This window comes from Uloborus diversus, chromosome 5 (assembly GCF_026930045.1).
Source record: "Uloborus diversus isolate 005 chromosome 5, Udiv.v.3.1, whole genome shotgun sequence".
Lineage (NCBI taxonomy): Eukaryota > Metazoa > Arthropoda > Arachnida > Araneae > Uloboridae > Uloborus > Uloborus diversus.
The window spans coordinates 180,686,217-180,707,184 of record NC_072735.1 but is presented as its reverse complement, the minus strand read 5'-3'; the positions used below and the strand labels follow the sequence as shown (position 1 = coordinate 180,707,184).

The 20,968-nt window shown below is 34.2% G+C and overlaps 1 protein-coding gene across 1 annotated transcript in view; it reads right to left on the bottom strand.

Moving 5' to 3' along the window:
• Positions 1 to 20,968, bottom strand: part of LOC129223319 (nuclear receptor subfamily 2 group E member 1-like) — an 80,870-nt gene that overhangs the window by 17,892 nt on the left and 42,010 nt on the right. The window contains exon 2 of the mRNA XM_054857886.1: positions 18,813 to 19,067. Coding sequence (XP_054713861.1) covers positions 18,813 to 19,067 — 255 coding nt within the window. The remainder of the gene's footprint in view (positions 1 to 18,812; positions 19,068 to 20,968) is intronic.

The window sequence follows — 20,968 nt, the reverse complement described above, 5'->3', positions numbered from 1 at the left end:
GTTTTGATATGTCTACAAAACCTCCCACCAGGTGTTAACTATATTTTTCTCGAACGCCAGAGCATAAAGGCGCTCAAAAGACATTTGCACAACGGCGCCGATCAGGCTTGGCGCGGCCCTGCCGCACGGCTTCGCCCGTAATAGAAAAACTAAAGGTCTTTTGGTTTGCCTGTATACACTGTAAAAAAAAACTGTAAATTTTGAAGAAGTTATCCGTATTTTTTACAGAAAAAAACTGTTCGTAATAAAATACAGGATTTCTCTGTTTTTTTGAATCTGTAACCGGTTATACATTGTTTTTCTTCGAATCTTCGAATTTCGCCCGCGTGTTTGTATTTTGGTTCTCGTGCTCGAGTTTTTGATCTTATATTTATTTAAAGCGAGTAAGCCTTAAATCTTTTGCAACTTCCATTTCATTGCATCCTAATCAATATTTTATTATTATGTTTTTTTTGTCATCTGTTACAGAGGCATATTCGGAAATTTACCTTTGTATACATGTATTTCGTAGTAGTATAGTAAATATTGAAATGGATTCATGAAAGTATAGTTTCATTTTTTAATCTTCATAAAATAATAAATCAGCTTGAATAAATAATAAAAATACGGAAGATTTCTGTAAAATAATCGGAAGAAAACTGGCGTCCTGGCTGACAGTTTTTTTCCGTAAATTTTACAGATTTTTTTTACAGTGTATTTACAAATAATGTATGGTGAATTTTCTCGCCAATTGGCTTGTACCGACGTTACAGTTCCACGTTATGATAATTTCGTATCTCGCCAATTGGCTTGTGCCCATGTTACGGTTCCACGTTATGATAATTTCGTAATTTATGATAGTTTTTTTCTTAAAATTGGAATAAAAAAAGAACCACATCGAATTTTCGAAAAATCGCTTCAAGGTGCACACCCCATGCTACAAACTAACTTTGTGCCAAATTTCATGAAAATCGGCCGAACAGTCTAGGCGCTATGCGCGTCACAGACATCCAGACATCTAGACATCCAGACAGAGAGACTTTCAGCTTTATTATTAGTAAAGATAAAGACTAGACGTTAAGTGTATTTTACGTGCATATGAAAGGACGATGTAACTTTTAATTGATTTTTAAATAGATAGAAAAGAGCGGATGTGTTATACGTTGACTCAATTGTAGAATATACTTAGAATGTAGATTTCGTCGTAAAAGCAAAACAAAATAAAATATTTCATCTGATTTATTGATATTGTGAAACCAACGTCTATACTATGCGCACTTTTTGGGGGATTTCGACATTTTGACTAGTTTACTAACCAAATTTTCGTATAAAAAGACTGCTATGTGACTCAGAGGAGAACTATGGTTACTCAAAAATATTGTCTCATAAAAACTGCTATGTGATAAACCATATACTAAAAGATTATTAATATACGAGTACCAATTGTATGATTGTTCATAACTATTTTCATGTAATTGAAGGCATTTTAATTCATTATTGGATATAAAAGTACTAAAAAATGAAAAAAAAAGGCAGACTAAAAATAGGGTTATCTTCAAAATGCGGTTGTAGCTAAAATTATTAAAAATTTCTATATAAGAGTTTTCTATAAATGATGTCACGCTTTGAGGGTGTGAAGGGTTCGTGAAATTGAAACAGTTTGTGACAAGGGAGTGTGTAACAAAAGAAGTGTGACATCGCACATTTTGACTGAAAAAAACTTTTTCTTTTGTTATTATGTTTGTGTAATATAGCGTAACATACGGCAATAGGAGTTGGGGGGGGGGGGGGCATGGTGAAGTGTGTAACTTTGAAAAAGGAGGGGCTGGGAAGTGTTTAACTGCGTTGTAAAAACATTCTGATATCATAAATGGGCAGTGCCTTAGCATACAAACATTCTTTTGGAAAAAAAATGGTACTTAGGCATTGATACTTAGGATTGTACATTTGAGAATAAAAATAAATAAACGAAATGGTAACGTAGTAGGTTAACTTAAGTTCTTTTTACTTTCGTCTATATCTAATATATAAAAGAAAGTATTGGATTCGTGCAGATTTTCGAATTTCGAAGGATTCGAACGTTTTGAGGTGTGCTGAGTCCATTTCAACCATTTTTGGAAAATGTCTGTCTGTGTGTGTATGTGTGTATGTGTCCGTCCGTGTGTGTGTGTCACGTCTGTGTGTGACCAGTTTTTTTTATGGCCGCTCTACAGCAAAAACTACCGCATGAAATCGAACGAAATTTGGTACACATATGTGCCGCTATGTGAACTTGTGCCCATTGGGTTTTGGCGCGAATTCCTTCAAGGGGGGTGTTTTTTGAGTTATAAGTGCCTGCTATTCCCCAGCAAGTAACTGGCGGAATCAAACAAAATTTGGTTCATATGTTGCCCCTAAGAGGTACAGGTGCTGATTCAATTTTGGTGTCAATAGCTCAAACGGGGGTTGAACTGTAGAACATTTTTTGTTGACAATTGTGACTGCTGTATTTCAAGAAATAATGAACGGAATCAAACAAAAATTTATCGACAAGTAGCCCCTAGAGGGTATAATAACTGATTTTATTTTGGTGTCAAAAGCTGAAAAGAGGGTGGTGCAATCGAATGTTCTTTTTTTTTTTTCATTGTGAGTGCCATATCTCAAGAAGTAATGCTACGTTCTGGATGAAATTTCGAATAAATATGAATCTATTTGTAAATAGGCGTTGTTTCAATTTTGGCGCCAATCGCTCCATGGGGGGCTGATTTTTTTTTTTGTGTAAATAAAAATAGTTTTATAAATGCGACAATAAGAAAGATAAATTGTAAACTGTCGTCTGCTTATTTCACGTGATTTTAATTTTTCGGAAATAATCGGAAATGTTATCGCAAGGATATAAAATTTTTAACTATTGCCATCTTATGTTTGTTAACAAATAAAACATCCAATTAATTCAAGCAAGGCTTTTAAAATAACTTTCAAGTCGTTCTTCTCTTTGTTTTTGCCGGAATTCAGGAATTCGGACGGTCGCCAAGTTTTTGTGTGCATATTTTTTTTTTGCTGGGAGTATTGCATTCTCTTCAAGCATAGGGAGGGATCAGAATTCACAAGAAAGATATTCGGAACTCCAGCGCTCCAATACGCTACCTTGCGGTGATTAACAAAACTGCAAATGAAAATAAAACATTGCCACGCTGCGTTCCACGTGTGTCTGTTGACGTAAACACAGACAGTTTGTTCTGAGTATTTATTAACGCAATCGATGTGTCTTAGTTTGCTTTCAGCTACAGAAATTAATTCGTCCCTTAGTAGTATTCTCGAGCTTCTCAAAATAATGTTAGTTTTCATTATTTCCTTAATAATTGGTGAAAGCGAAAATTCTGGATTAACAAACTTGGATAACGTTATACAAGGTAAAAAATTTTATTGTTTTGTAAGAATTTGTAAGAATATGGGGTTTTTTTTAATCTTAAATTAATTAAACTTACCATGTTTACAGCAGCATTTAGTTGGAATGGACAGTATGCAAAATATTTTCTTGAATATATTATCGTAGAACAAAATGAATAACCGAGAAATAATTTACTTTATTCCTTTTATTCTCAGCTGAAAGGTTTCGCCAAATTTGTTTAGGGTTATAGTGCGAGCAAAGTAGCCTTGGCGAGATTTTGCGTTTTTAGTTAAACCATTTTTAATTTTTATCATGAGTGGAATAAAATGGTAGTAAGATTACAGAATTCGATAAGTGAAAGGAAATAATGGTCAATCAACTGAAAAGAAAACTACCACCATATATCCGTGAGAATTTTGTTGATGATTTGCATAACATGACACAATTAAATCGTAACTCAGAAATTAGAAAAATCGAAACAGAAAATTTTTAAATGAACCGATTCGGGAATTCGAGAGAAATAACTCAGCTACAAATGGAAAAAAAAAAAGCGCTAGCCAAGCAAGGCAAAAAAGTATCATCTTCTTTCGATAACAATTTGTAATGTCACATTGAATTTTCTAGCATTAATTGTTATTCTTGTCAGGCCACAATTATTATTTAGTTTTATCAAGAATTGATAAATATCGAATTCAACATCGTGGAAATAGCTGCTTAGAACTACGAACTACGTAGTTTGCATTAATCTTTGACGTTTAGTAATGCTTCTTGAATTCTCATTTCTTTCTACGTGGGCCAGAATATCCACAAGACTTTGAAAATTAATTTAAAAAGAATAAAGCGAACAAAAATCACAACACTTTTAGCATTTTCTTCGTTACCATGTTTTAGTTTTCAATTCCGCCATTAGACAGTGACTTCAGTGCCCCCTATAGTTCGTTGGAGTTGCGAATAGAAGAAAGTTTCGTGGTGTGTGTGTGTGTGGCCACAACATACTAGTTTTCTGTTGAAATCAGTTCAAACCTAAGTAATATTTATCGAAGAACAAGTGTTTTACAGTCCCCCCACCCTTCAATTTAAAACTTAATTCAAATATAGTGTTTGCCGATATGTGTTTCAGTACAAATGTCCATAATACTATAAAAGGTATCTATCTCCCGTCCTACATATATATATATATGTTTTAAAATGTAATGCAAAAAATTATCTAGTTGCATATCGTATATAACCACTTAGGGTAACTTTCTATCATGTGGGCTAACTTTTACTTTGTGCCACTTGAGTACTTGCTTTAAACTCCAGAAGGCACAGTGCGGCACCCTAATGTAGAAGCGTACACGGGGGGCGTAAGGGAGGAGAAGGGACACTTGCTGCCCCGGGCCCGAATCTGAAGGGGGCCCGAGATTTTTAAAATGAGGGGTGAAATATTTGTAGAGACGTAGGGATAAACAATATGGAGAGGAGCCAGTAAAAGTCATTTGTGATGAGCCCCAAAATTTCTATGCACGACCCTGCTCTAATAGCAGGATTACATAATCGCTTTTCCATCATTTATTTCAAATAGAAAAAAATGGTGACACTGTACTAGCGTATATAACTAGTTCTATCATCCAATTACTTTAAAGTTGCTGTTTGAAATCTACTGTTGAATGCGAACTCGTTTTTGAAATCTCTCGTACTACATTGTAATAGTTGAAGCAATATAGTAAACTAGCATTCCCGTACCCGGCATTGCTCGGGTAATGGAATTAGCAGGGGTTAACAGTGCTTGGTGCACCTAGTTTCAAAAATCCCCCTATAATAATTACTTATTATCTATAATTTTTTCTAATTTTGGGAGGATCCCGGAACCCCTGGACTCTTTATATATATGCCCTTGTCCTTAACTGATCTTTAACTGTTATTAACGATCCTTTTAAAGTATTGATTATCTTTGCAAACACAGGCCATCCACATTTTATTGTTATACATATGTTTAAGCAAGAACTTCTTTGTATACAACATTTTTATTTTTTTTTTCTGGTGCAAAAATTATTAAGCTGCTTGATGAACTGACTTTGGAACAAGCTACATAAAATTGGCCGTGTTGAAAAAAAGTTTTCTCTTAAATCGATCCCTGCTACTTTTAATGTCTGACCTTGTGACTTATTAACGGTTATAGCAAAGCAAACTTTTACAGGAAACTGCACTCTTTCTAAATTCAAAAGGATAGTCCGCCTGTGATGATGTTCTTAAAAACTTCGTTTCTAGTTTTGAAAAAAATGAAAGTAAAAGACAAACATTATAATTTGACTTGAGAAAAGCCTGAAAGAATTACGTGAGAAACAAAAACAATATCAAATTTAAAATTCGCTATCGACCAAAAGTTGAGATGAAGTACTGAATAATGACTTGAATGGAGGAAAGCCTCCGAAAATAAGAAATTTAAATTTCAATGGCAAGTTTAAATTTCACAGAAATTAAGGGGTTTTAATTAATTTCTCCTGAACTAATTGATATTTCGAAAAATCCTTTCTTAGTGGATACTTTCGTAATCATGTGGACATGCCTGCCAAATTTCAAGTCTGAGGCTTCAGCGGTATTGGCTGTGCGTTGATAATATACACTGTTAAAAATTACGTCCACCGTTGCACCAAAGAAAGGAGCAAATTTGCTGCAACCTATATTCAGTGCACGATTGAACCAAAACAGGGTGTTTTATATCACTCCCAAGTTTCGTGCGTAGTTGAACCATATTCGTCATTCCATCTTTCTCCAACCATAGGAGTTAATCTGAACCATGTATCGTGTTCTCCTTTTCCCCTACAACTGGAGCGGAGTAGAACCATAACTCACGTTTTCGTTCGTCGCATTCTTGGAGTGAAATTGAACCATAACTCGGGTTTTCGTTTCTTGCATTGCTGGGATGAAGTTGAACCATAACTAGCGTTTTCCGACTTTCATTTGTTGGTACGTGGTTGAACCGCTAACAATATTCTGATTTCCTCATTTAGGTGTTAAATTTAGCCATTTGCTTTACTTGATTTATATTTTGTTTTCGTGGAAAATAAGTAATTTTGTGAGGATTTTAAAAACTTCCCTTTTTTTCGATTTTCTTTAGAAAAGTTAATATTAGATGTACTCGAGAACCCTTTATAATATTTTCAGTCAAAATTTTATATTGTTCTCAAGAATAGAGTACTTAAAATTAGCATCTTTCATCGTCAAAATGACCACAGGTTTATCATACTCTTTAGTGTTATAACATTAACGCAAAAGGTAGAATTTGCTATGCAGGCAGATATTAAACAACTATTTATTTATTTTTTGTGATTTTTGCTAAAACCATTAACTGCATTAAAAAAATGAGCAATTGGAATAAATAAAGATAGATTAAAAAGATTTTTAACGTACGTATGTGACAATTCCTAATTAAAAACTTAATTTAAAAAAAATACATTATTTAAAATAAGAAATTATCCTTTTTATACATTTCTTGATATTTTAAGAGTTGCATAGCTGGGAGGGAAAAAAGAGAAAATATTGCTATTGCAATTACAGTAAAACCTGTGTAAGTTGACCACTTGCACTTTGATGATCAACTAGACAGGTTGTCAACTTATAGAGGGAAGTAAGCAATTTTTTTCTTTTTTTTTTGTCATTTCTTGTCTCATGCATTCATTTTAACTAATTGGAATACTTTAAACTCACTTTCATTGTTTAACATTACTTTAAAACAATAAGAAAAAAAATGTTGTTTAAATATTTTTAGAGATTATTTACCAGAATGACTCGTAAAGTATCATACAAATTTAAAATTTCTGTGAATCAATCAAAAAAAAAGTGTCGTTACTGATGAAAAACAACTTACTTGATATTAACAATTCCTAAAAATTCATAAGTCGAAAGTTACTCAAATTCTTCATTTGATTTTTTCTTGAACATTTGTAACCATGGTAATAATCTACTTTTCAACAAAATAACTCCTTATTGAAGTTTGGCGCATTTTCTGGGACATAACATCAGGCCAATGTTTTTCGATGGAAACATAAATATTCATAGGATTTTCTAAAATGTCTGGTTATTTATTTGAGGCATAACTGATGAAACCTGTAGTACAATTTAATGCTTTTGCTTGTTGGTCAACTTACAAAGGGTTTTGTTTAGGGATGCACCAGATAGTGATTTTGCCGGATACCGGATATCAGATGCCCCCTTACCTGCCGGATTCGGATACCCGACGGATATCTCTCACATTTTTACCGGATAACTGCCCGATATCCTGCAAAAAACTGTCGGATATCCGGATCCGGAGTGGTTTGACGGATCGGATACCTCATAGTTCCGGATAGTTAAAAAATCAGCCGGATACCGGATATCCGGTGCATCCCTAGTTTTTTACATTTCTCCAAACCAAAGCTGGTGTATATTAGTGGTCAAGATAGAGAGGTTTTCCTTCATTATATAAGATAGGACTAATTCCGTTCCTGACAAAAGTGGTCAACTTAGACAAGTGGTCAACTTTACAGGTTTTACTGTATTCCTAATTGACATTCATTTTTTATCTTTATATTTTTTTCCTTAACATCAATCTAATTGTAATCTGAAAAAAAGTTAACTACATTTCGAACCATTTTGACAATCAAAATGCATTAATAAAGTAAAAAAGAAATTAATACCAATAAGGTACTACAGTTCTTAAAATAGGTTACAATTTATTGTTCTCAAAGGTTTTATAATTTCTGACTTAAGGAGCCAAAATTTTTAACTGATATGCTGTTTTTAGAAGATACCTAATTTTTATTATGTTAAAATTTCCAGTCAGTTATTAGTTGAGATACTATGCATACAGTGGCAAGAACATAAAATATTGATAATTACAGAACTCTGCTACTTATTTTCCTTTAGGAATGCAGGATATTGATTTTTACAGGATATCCAGCACTAGATGTTTTTATGGGGGCGTACATTTATTTTTCACTTTACGCCATCACACAGCAGTAAATTATAACTTATCTGACGTCATAAAAACCTTCTATATGTTTCGAAATATAATTTACAACAGCTGTCTCTTTCAATTATTTATATTAATAGTGTTGCATTAAAAGTAATTTACATAATAAAATATTCTGCTTTTTTGAAAAACAATTTATTAGTTGTCTTATCCCCTAACAAAAGAAAAATTGCAAGACTTGCTCCAAAGGAAAAAAGTTCTTAATTTACTCTTTACTGTAGTTAGCTTTAAAAAATAGCAAGATTAGCATAGTTCTACCAATAAATTGCATTTTTCATCAAATTTGATAAATCTTTTTAATTTACATAAAGCATGTTTAAATAATGTCTAAATTCTAATAGTGAATTTTCCAGCTTCTGTCTTTGGTATCAGTTGGTTCTCTGTTTAACGACTTTCAAGGGACCACAAAAAATTGTCCTTAAATAGAATGCTTTTAACACTACAGTGGACCATCTGGGAAGGTGAAAAGCGGTTGTTGAATAGAGAAAGTCGTTAAATAGAGTGTCGTTAAACAGAGAGCCAACTGTACTTTTCTTTTTCATCCAGAAAATTACCAGTAGTTGGATGATCCATACTTTTTTTCCTATTAGTATTGTTTGTTTTAGTTTTTAATTAAGAATTATTTTTTAATTAATAAAAAATTTTCAGTAATGTTTATGAGGTACATCAAGAAAAATATCTAATTTCAAACTCTACTTATTCTTTTTCCTGAATTATTGTATTAGGGGCCGTCAAATGAAACCCAATCAGTGTGTCTAACTTTGCAAAACACGTAAGGGGATCCATGTAGCTGCATGTGTGGTGATTCCGTGTATTGGTAGAGAGACTGATGCAAGCACAAAGTTTGACTTTACATAGCGACAGTGTGGCTGTACGACTAAGAGAAGGTTGACACTCAACTTTTCGTCCACAACAGAACAGGCGAGTTCGCAGGGACATTCAACTGAAACCCGGTCAATGCGTCTAACTTGGGCATTAGATGTAAGGGGCAACGTCTACTGCAAAGTCTTATGTCTAATGCAAAGTTAGACACACTGACCGTGTTTGAGTTGAATTTTCCTGTGAACTTGCCTGTTCTGTTGTGAACGATAAGTTAAATGACAACCTTCCCTTCCTCATGTAGACATAGTCACTATGTAAAGTCAAACTTTGTGCTTGCATCACTCTCTAACTATACATGGGGTCACCCACACACACAGCTACATGGAGCCATAAACGTCTAATGCAAAGTTGGACGCACTGACCAGGTTTCAATTGAACATCCTAATACAATAACACAATTAAAGTTGTCTTTCATTAAATTTTTCATTCATCAAAAAATTTTCATAGCATGCATGTTAGTACAATACAAATTCAAACCAATAAAATGTAACCGAGTTACGACAAAGTGTATATAAAATGCTGAAAAAATGAGTTGAAATTGAGTTTGATACACACGAAACTCCTCAAACATAAATTGGAAAAACAAAATTTTACTAATTTAACCAGTAAAAAAAAATTTAACTATTAATCAGCAAAAAGTTATTGGAATTTCATTTCACTGGTTAATGGTAAAATAATCCTAGTAAAAAATATCTATCTTGCAATTTTTTTTTCATTTAACATGCATGTCATGTCAATTTTATCCAACTGCAACGAATTCTAAGGGTGGAACATTTCAACCAATACAAATTCAAATCAATAAAATGTAACACAGTTATGACAAAGTCTATATGAAAATGCTGATACAAAATTTATTGAAATTGAGTTCGATATACAAAAAACTTTTCAAACATTAATTGAAAAAACAAAATTTTACAAATTTTACCAGTCGATAAAAATTTACCTATTAAACAGCACCCTATATGGGCGCCCATGGTGAGGCTTACGGGAACTCTTCTCTGTCCTATTCATAAGTTTCGAGGTGGTTAAAGACCTCTAAAGAGGGCGGAGGGTTCAAGATGAACAACGCTCTAGGCGACTGTCAAACCAGCAAAACCGACAACAATGTGGCTTGTGTTCCTCAATTGTTAGACTTTGACCCTCGATTGACTATCAAGATGGTTGCAAATGAACTGAACATGTCGTCTACTGCTGTGTTTCGCATTACTCAACATTTAGTGATGAGAAAAGTGTGAGGCAAGTTTGTGCCGAAGCACCGTGCCATAATGAGCTGCGAGTCCACGAGTATTTGTCCAAACCCCAAGTGAAAATGCTGTCCCAGCCCCCTACAGTCTGACAACCTCCTCGGATTAAGGTAGGCCTGAAATGAACCCATTTTTCATCCCTAGAAGAGATCCAATCAGCTATGAAGAAGACCTTATGGGGAATTCCCCAAAAATGCCTTTCAGGGCACTTACCAGTCATGGCAGAAGCCGAAGGACATTACTTTGAAGAATTTTAAATGTTTGTGCAAATCTGTTCAATAAATTACTTTTAAAAAAAATTGCGTTACTTTTGAAATAGACCCTGTATATATTCGTAGTGGAATACACAGAGAAAAGTATTTTAGTTGAATATAAATTTTTGAAATAAATACCCAGGTAAATACCCACTTTAGGTATTTACCCGGGTATATACCCTGGGTATTTACCCCTAAAAATAAATACCCAGGTATTTTACATCACTATTCTGAGGTGACGATATTTGGTAACCTTAGGACCTTTAAAAACTGAAACAAATCCAAAACCACGTTTAAGCGATTTTTGGATGCAATTTTAAATGATGTTAGGTATTTGGGGCATTTTCTGGAAATTTAGCAAAACTGAAGATCTGAACACAAAATTAGAGATGCTCCGTAATTTTATTGGCACAGCGAAGGGGGGGGGGGGCATCTGGAGTAGTAGCATTTTTGACGACTTATTTTCAGTTGCTGTACACAAACTTTAACCTTAAAGTTAATTTTAAGTCAAAAATATGTACTTTTCTTTGGTTTTTTTTATTATATTTTCCCCAATGGGAGGGGTTTAAACCCCCAAAACCCTCCCCTTGGACACAACCCTGGACAAAGTGTATATGAAATGCTGATACAAAATGTATTGAAATTGAGTTTGATGTACACAAAACTTCTGTAACGTAAAAAGGAAAAAGAAAATTTTACTAATTTAACCAGTCGAAAAAAATTTACTTATTAAACAGCAAAAAGTTACTGGAAATTTCATTGCATTGGTTGACGCTAAAAGAATTCCAACAAAAAATATCTAACTTTCAAAATGTTTTCATTTAACATCAGGGAAGAGAGTGGTCAGAGAGCAAAAAGCAGGAAATCCCAAAGAATTTCGTAAAAGGCATGACAATCCAAAAAAATTTCATAAAAGTGCAATTGAAAACCGCATCAAAATAAAACCTAAAAGCCATGATATTTAAAAATTCAACAAAAGTGGCTAATTTACCGGTTTTTAAAGTAATACGTTTTTAATTAAGCATAAGTAATAATTTTGTACAATTTGCTGGATTGTACCATTTTTTGCCACATTGTTTATTCCTAAATACAGTAGAAGACCGTTATAAACGCCGACCTATATAACGCAATTCCTCTATAAAATGCACAACTTTGTAAACAATATGTTTTGAAGTTTAAAAAATCCCTCTGTTTTGCTTTGCAAGCACTAAAATTGTAAGGAAAATCAAATTTTGAAATAGTTTCTCATCTTTCCATCTTAATTCAAAGCTTTTAAGAGAAAATTAGTACTTACAGTAAATAGAAAATACCAGATGGCTCTTGAAAATGCAGTTTTTATGCAAACCATGAACCAAACAGAAGTGCAGGATGATGCACTTTCTTTTGATTGTGAAACATATTTATTTTGTGAATAACTAATTGTGATATTGGTGCTTTAATACTCATTCTGAAGTGCTAATATATGATATATTCTGAATATTAGTTTCAAAATTTGTGAAATGATCTATATAACGCAAAAATCTGTATAACGCAAAAGCTCTGGTCCCAAGGTGTGTGTTATAACGGTCTTCTACTGTAAATCACGGTCGGCCATGTTTATTTACTTACAGGGGCGAAGCGCTAAGTACGAAGTTACAATTCTTAGTTTTGTATTATTTTGATGCAGTTAATGCTGCTCATGATTACTTTTGGTTTTCACATTTAAAATAAAGGGTGTCCCAAAATTAACGCAAGATTTGAATTTGCCACAATTTTTGCTGTGAATTGTTGGCAGCCATGGAAAAAGAACAGTTTGACAGCTGGGAGTTTAGGGTTAGTAAAAATGGAGTATTATGCTATTATACAGCCAGCGAAACAATTCAATCACTGCATGAGGAATTTCTTGTTCGTGTACTCTCTCGTTTCGGTGATATGAATTATACCCTAGATCGTGTGATTTTACATCATTAGATTTCTCCCTATGGGGTTATTTGAAGTCAAACGTCTATGTCAGCAATCCCACAACCACCTGCACATTACCTAATTGCGATATCGAGCGCCAATAACAGTAAACTGCTTGACCCGCCCAAACTTTCATTATTTTTCAAACAATTGTTCGATAATGAAAACGCATTACAGAATCGAAAACGCTCCATTTGTAATAACCCTAGACCCTCAGCTGCCAAATTGTTCTTTTTTCAAGATTGCCCACAATTTATTGCAAAATTGGTGGCAAATTCAAATCTTGCATTAATTTTGGGACACCCTTTATAACAAATGCAAATAATGTAGACTATAAAATTTTTGCATACCCATGGTAATATTGACTTAAATAATGCATTTTGAGGTTCGCGTAGGCTTAGCTGTATTATATTTAGAGCTTATAGTAAATGTTCCAATTTGTGAACTAATGATTTTAAAAGAGGTTTTTGATGATCAACTTAAGTACATGAAATACAACTTGTTCGATATTCCATGTTTACTTTTAATGAAGATTGAGGGTTTTTCGTTTGAAAATAAGTTTTAATCTGAACTTATCTTGCGGCTAGGTTCGAGTAGATTAGAATGCTACTTTGCGACCTGCCTACGTCACAACCGATCACATGAGCGAGAATCTCGATCTCGCAAGCTGACGAGCTTGGAATGACTGCCCAGATCACTGGGTGCCGCAGGAGGAGGTGAGAGGCGTGGCAAAGTGTCCATGGTAATAATAATATGTACATAAAACTAGAGTAGGATGCCGCGAGAAAATTCTAATTCTTCAAAAGGTGCTGCAAATCGTTAAAGTTTGGGAATCCTGCGTTAGAAGGCACCAGGCGATGGCGTGGTGTTCAGAAGGAGTCAGGGGTTCCGAAACCCTTACTCAAGAAAAGAACGCGTCTTGGGAAAGCGAAGTTATTTTAACAAAAAGAAAAGCAAATAATGTTGGGGGAAAATTCGATTCTTTCAAAAAGAAATCTTTAAATTAAAAATATTTCACAGATGCAGTTTATTGCTTTGCAACTTAAGTTCCCCTCTCTTTCTTTCCACCCCCCCCCCTTCTTTTTCCCTAGTCAGTCTGAAAAGAACGGTCTTCAAAATTTTTCTCTCCTTAACTCTCATCCCCTGCAAGAAATTGAAAATAAGTTTTAGTAGTTCGATTGGAGTAATAATGGAAATTGATGTCCTAAAAATGCATTTATTCAGGCGCTTTTCGACCATCAATTTCCAAACATTTCTGGAGGAAGGTCCCTGGATCAACATCCTTTCACTAAGGTAACAACCCTTTATTTTTAAATAATTTAAAAAAAGCAAAAGTAATTGGTCATATTTACATACGATTTCCTACCCAAACCAATAAATCAAATTTATTTTACAATTCCAATACAAGAATTACCCCAAACTAAACAACCAATTGTAAAATAAACACTGATTTTAAATATTATGCGACAAAGTATTTAATGCCTAACTAATTATATACAATATCTTAATTTTTATTCACCATTTGAAGTCTGTGCCTGCTATAAACTACTAGCTAACCTAACTGACAACCCACCTTTCGTGTTAGTCAAATTAGTGTTTAGCTCAGGATCCGGTGGGTTAACCCTGAGCTAAACACTAATTTGACTAACACGAAATTAATCTTTGAAACCAAACCTAGTGAGTTACAATAGGTAGTAGTTTATAGGATTTTAATTTTGAAAAACTTTGGAGGAAAATCCCTAACCTCTAATTACTTCGAAAAATCTCCAAAGATAACCTGAAATTGAGTTTTATCTTTCAGGAGAGGATTCTCTCTTCCTTTCCAAAAATTACCTAATGTTGTGGAAAAATCAGAATTGCTTTTGAAAAGAACATTAAAATAAAAAATTTCAAAAGTTGCTGACTATTCATTAGGTAATCATGCTAACGTTATCAAAACCGCTAACGTTTCCAAATATGGTCCGCAATCACGTTTTTCACAACTTCAATTATGAAAAAAAATTGGACGACGCTCCGACTGCTCTCGTATGAAATCTGAAAATGAAAAACCTACAATTTTGAAAAGTGGAGAGGGTTTAAATCCCACCACCTAGTATCACTGAATATCTCTTAAAAACTTCGACTTCGTTTTTTAAGACTTCAATTTCAAATTTGTTTTTGGGCCGAAAACCAAAACCGCACTATCCATAACATCATCAAAGTTAGTCCGAAACTGCGTTTATTAAACTTCAATTTCGAAAAATTGAACAGAGGGGTGATGGATTTCTCTCTCTTTTTTTTTTTTTAAAGAATTGAATTGGGCAAGCAATTTAAAGAAGTCTCGTTCCTTTCATTACCCTAGTGTCAACGAATAGTTCATAATAGCATTTTTAAAATTTTAATTTCTAAAAATTTTCGCAGAAAGCCCCCGAATTTTCCCTCACCGTAGCATTACCAGAATCTGTCTAAACCTGCGTTCTTTGCACTACAATATTTTGGACTAATTCCCCCCCCCCCGCCCAAGAGTTTTTTTTAATAGTGCACTCCTTTTTTTTTTTTGGTTGCGCCACTGGGTGACAGTGTGAAGTCCTTGCCCCACTTCGAAAAGAATGAAAAGATCATGGCATTGTTGCCCCCCCCCCCCCCAAGAAAAATGGAAATTGCAAAAAGGGGAAAGGGGGAGGAGGAGCTGATCTTGGTTTTGGGCCCCCTCTAAAATAAAAACATATATACGCCACCGATTCTAATAGCTCAGTATGCCGATGATACATGTTTCATCTCAAAAAATTATGGCCAATCGTTTGTCGCCCAATTAGCACTCTAAAAACAGAAGTTCAAAATCAACAAATGGTTCAATAGATGGAGAATACAGATTAATGCTAGCAAAACTACCGTCATCTTTTCGCTAGAAGAGTCCCCCTTCGCTCCCCACCCAAGCTCAGCTTAAGACTTATTTTCAAACCAAAAACCCTCAATCTTCATTAAAAGTAAACATGGAATATTGAACAAGTTGTATTTCATGTACTTAAGTTGATCATCAAAAACCTCTTTTAAAATCATTAGTTCACAAATTGGAACATTTACTATAAGCTCTAAATATATCTCTAAATATACAGCTAAGCCTACGCGAACTTCAAAATGCATTATTTAAGTCGATATTACCATGGGTATGCAAAAATTTTATAGTCTAAATTATTTGCGTTTCTTATATTTTAAATGTGAAAACTAAAAGTAATCATGAGCAGCATTAACTGCATCAGAACAATACAAAACTAAGGATTGTAACTTCGTACTTACCGCTGCGCCCCGGAAGGTAAATAAACATGGCCGACAGTAAGTAACTTCATTTCACTTCGTTGGTTGAACAGAAGCTCTGATTGGGCTGACGATGAAAGCACCTAATTTTGGTGCTTTATGTTTTGATTCGAACCTAAACGTGACACGCGGTGGTTGATGTGAACACACAGTTGAACCAAACTATGGTTACATCAACAGTGGACTTTCAGTTTGAACCGTATTATGGTTAAAGGTCGAACAGATATTTTTTACAGTGTATATATATATATATATATATATATATATATATATATCAGGACTTTGATTTTTATACATTAAGATGATAAAAAAATTGTGATGCTATGAAATAAAAACGGGAAGTTTTTCAAGTCTTAGAATTTTGTGTTTTTGGTTCAAATTTGCACAACGATAGTACTTCGCTTCAAATATTTAGTTTTACATTACATTTCTGGTATACTTTTGTGTTACTCTAATAGCAGGTTAACTTTCAACCGGTTGATAATTCATTTCAAATGACTTCCAAAAGTATTTCTTTACTTTTGACGATTGTATACAGTTTTTAAAGAAGTTTTATGTCACTAGATCCAATACCGGTATCAAAATATGAATAAAGCAGTTAAAAATGGAGAAATTGTGGGTCGCATTTACCATGGATGACTTAACATACTCTGGACAGTTTATTTATTTATTATTATTATTTTTTTTTTTTTTCAATTTTAAGTATCTCATTAAATTGTTGGTGGTTCTGCTTCACATTATTGCGGTTCAATATTTTTTCCCTTAATAACGTGGATATACAAAGTATTACATTTATTTCTAAATGAATGGTTACGACATTAGTTTATGCATATTAAACATAACAACATTAGTTTATTCATATTAAATGTGCATTTAACGTAAATGTACATTTAATATGAATAAACTTCGTTGCTTGTGGAATGCGAAAAAATTAAATTTGTTTTGCATACCAAAACAAAGCATGTTTAACATAATGAACTCGTAATACAACTGTTAAAACGTGTCTGAAATTAGTTATACAGCAAATGTGCTATAATTCTTTCTCTTAATCGCCATAAAAATAGCTTTCGCAATCTATTCAAAGTTTTCTGTTCGATCACACTAAAGAAACATTAAAAGGAAAGTACTCCTCCCCCCCCCCCCCACAAGTGTTTTTATTTATCAGTTTTTGCTAACATTTTGTCTTATAAAGCAACATTGCTACATGTTTCGATGCTGCAGATTCCATTGCAATTTTATATCTTGTTCAGTTTTCGTGCTTTTACCTTTCTCCTAACATTAAAGTTTAAAGCAATTTTAGTTATGTTTTAATTGTCAGTCTCTTCATCAATTCGAGAAGGTCTAGTTATCAATTGGGGGGGGGGGATAGGGAAGTGGGGAAGTTTTGTTGTAATTGTTAAAATTGTCGAAAAACAGCATTGCTAATAAATAGCCAATGTCGAGTATTGGCAACGCGCATTTCAAGGGTTACAAACAGGTATAATTTGTAATTGTTCCAAAAGCATATTTCACCACACTGGAATTTGGAAATTTTCCTCAAAAATATAATCAAGCATATTTTCCACTCTTTATATTTAAAATAAAAAATTAGCACCTTGGGAAAAACTTTTTTTTTTAACGAAATGTTGAACACTTCGAAATGTTAAAAATAAAAACACACCTCCAGACACTCCCGTTTATAGCAAAGCCATATGTCGCAAATTTATGTAACGTAGGATAGCTTCATTTGTCTTTCACATTTTGCTGTGTATTATTTAACCTTTTATTCCGAATTTACGGCTATAACGAAATTGTCTTCTTCGTCCCTTCGACTTCGCTGTAAGTGGGCACTTACCCTGTGCAACATATTTCTTCTTTTCCTGACATTCTCCATTTCAGTGTCTTCGTGGTGAGATGTTTGGTTCTTCTATTAGGTTTAGAAAGGGCAAAAACCTTTATGTATGCTATAATACAGTGAAAAGTTTTTTTTACAGAAAAATAGTATGCCGAAAAATAATACCAAAAAGTATATCTATATATATATAAATGAATGTTTGTCTGTATGTCAATCCATGAACTCAAACTACCCGGCAGATTTGGCTGAAACTTTCACCGTTTGTTATTTTTGGTTGTGGGAATGTTTATAGACCAGTTCGAAAAAAATCCGATCGATAGTTCCTTTTTTATTCCAATTTAAGTCACAATCCATTGGATAAATACGAATAAAAATTATCGACTGCAGAAATTAATTCGCGTGAAAGATCTCATTGATAAGAAGTTAGCTGTTGCCATTTTTCTTGAGTTTGAACAAATAAATTCTTTCTTTATTGTTTTATGGCTTTTCATGCAAACGGGGGGATTTAAAACTTTTTCTATTTGATATTTTTAGCGATTGATTGATCTTGCAAACTGTCGTGAGTACAAAAATTTGAGTATAGTCACGGCTTCACTGGATACCTGGACCGATTATTATGAAAATTGCTATATATATATGTATTTTTTCCACGGAGAAGGTGCATAATATGCTCATTGAAGCCACTCGCCACCAGGTGGCACTGCAGAGTAGCATACTTCTGCCCCCCCGTTCAAACCGATTGTCATGAGAAATCAGTATAATGATGGTATTTTTTTGTTGGCGTAGCAACGCGCGTCGGGTACAGCTAGTTATAGAATAAAGAACATAGTTTTCTGGAAGTTGGAAATAAATTTCCGAAATAAAGATCTAAACGAAGTTTTTGAATTTTGATTTGCTCCTCTAAAATGAAATTCCTCTAAAAAAATGTCATGGAGCAGTAACCTCTTTTGCTGCATCTGTGGCACGCGGAACCCCTTAAAAAAAATAATAAAAAAAACAAAGGTTATTGTTAGGTTCTTACCAGGCAGCCTGGGCGCTGCTTCCATCCTGACGATCCCTTCTTCATCGGGTCCTCCGGAAAGCGATTCGGCTGCGGCTGTAGGGTCGGCAGTCGGGGCGGACGCGGGGGGGCGCACAAATAGGCCCCCAGGCCCAGGGGGCCCCTCAGGGTCCCGGATGTCGGGATGTAGCAGGGACCGGACGCATCGGACGAACTGCTGACCAGTCGGGAGCGGCGGCGTGGTTGTGAACGGGACCGCGCGTTCGTGCTGCACTGCTATTGGGAGAGAAAAAAAGGGTAGCTTGTAATGAGCGGGGAAAGCATTTTTGTAGAGAACAAGAACTTATATTGCATTAAAAATTCAATAAAAAAAAAAATTGTCGACTTTATTTTAAGATAAATTTTCGCTCGCAAGAACACATATGAAATTAAAATTTTTTCTATATGACATTCGAAACAGGGAGAAGGGGGTAAAAACTATCACAGCTAGTTTCAAGAGCAGAATCAAGAGGGAAAATTGAAATTATTTTTAACAGCCTTTCTGATATGCTAAAATGAATTACAAAGTATTTCAATTTTTTGAGAAATTGTGGATTGGGCAATGAAGTGTGGTTATGGGGATTAATTTTCATATTACCATATATTTCCAATCCAGCTAACCATACATAACAATAAATTAAATAATTTAGAAAAGCAAAATTGGCACTGCGCGAGATCAATCGGGTTATCCCCCTGTTTCACCGAAATCAAAATTTCCTTCCGCCCTTTCACTGGGTTGCTCTCCCCGGTTTGATGACACTGTGTTTCCGAAAATTAAAAATTAAAATGAATAATTAGATAAATATTTATTCTTAGAAAGTATTTCATATACACATTTGATTATTTTACAGTAGTACGAAAACAGATCGTTACATAACTTGGCAGAGCACTGATGCCTTCAGTTCTATTTAGTTCCACTAGACTACGCAGTATTTTGTAGCTTTTTATCGGAGGAAGTTTAGTATTTTTCTGTTTAAAAAACTTGGCAAACCCTGCCACTGATTTCTTATCAACACCTCCACAATACCAAAAAGAGAATTAAAGTGGCATATAGTTAAACCTTTCGTAATATTTACTTGCCGGTCTGAAAGTATGATATTTTATTAACCGTTAAAAAAAAGGGAGGAAAAATGAAGTGAAAGACACAAATGACCTAAAAATAAGATACTTTTCTGGCCTGTTTTGTCGACGCAAAGTTCCATTTCTTCATTTTTCACCTAGTTCCCGTCGTTTAAATCTCTAATATCTCGAAAGATAAGATTGAAAAGGGAAAACAAGAGGATAGGAAATTTCGTGTCGGCGAAAAGTAGTTTGGTTGGTTCTATTGAAGAGCCTATAAATAGGCTATACTGCGCCAAGCGATGGTTTTTGAAGATACAAGTGAGTGGGGGGGAAAAAAACCAAAAGTGTCAAATTACGCGAACTATAAAGGACACAAAACTTCTGGAATTTAGAAGAAAATTTTCGAAACAAACGGCGAAGTTTTGAATTTTGAAATAGAAGCCAAAATAATCAACTGTTAACGAATTTTGAAAAGCAAAAAACACATACACAAGAAAACAAAGAGCAGACAAAGACAATAACTGAGGGACAAAAAGTAAATTAAAGACAAAAAGCCAATCTCCTGAAGGAAGGGGAACAATTGGGGATGAGGAGTGTCCCCCAGAAGTTCCTTCAAAGATCGATGAAACTGATAAAAAAATATTGAAACGGATATGATTGAAATTCAAACAATAGGGAAGTTTTCGATTTTTCAATTTTATTTTTATATGATAGAGTAACATGTATGAACATCACCAGGTGAAAAAATATTTTGCGATACGATAAGTAGTTTTTTTTAAATTAATTTTTAAAGTTCAAGCGCTTGTGACGTCAAATGGCATAGGAAGTGACGTCATGCGCTCTTCCGATAGGGAGAGAAACCGAAGGACGTGCATTCGACTTCGAAGGCGAAACGTAAAAGGCTTATCTCCTCGCATTTAACTCCTCGCGTTTCTAGAACATTAAACCTCTCATCTTCTCGGAAATATTCGAATATCATCATTGATGTTACCTGAGAAAGATTATTTAGATTGTGCCTTAACGAATCCATCCTCCATATCTGTGTTCAAAAGGATTATATTGAATTTCTAAAAAAT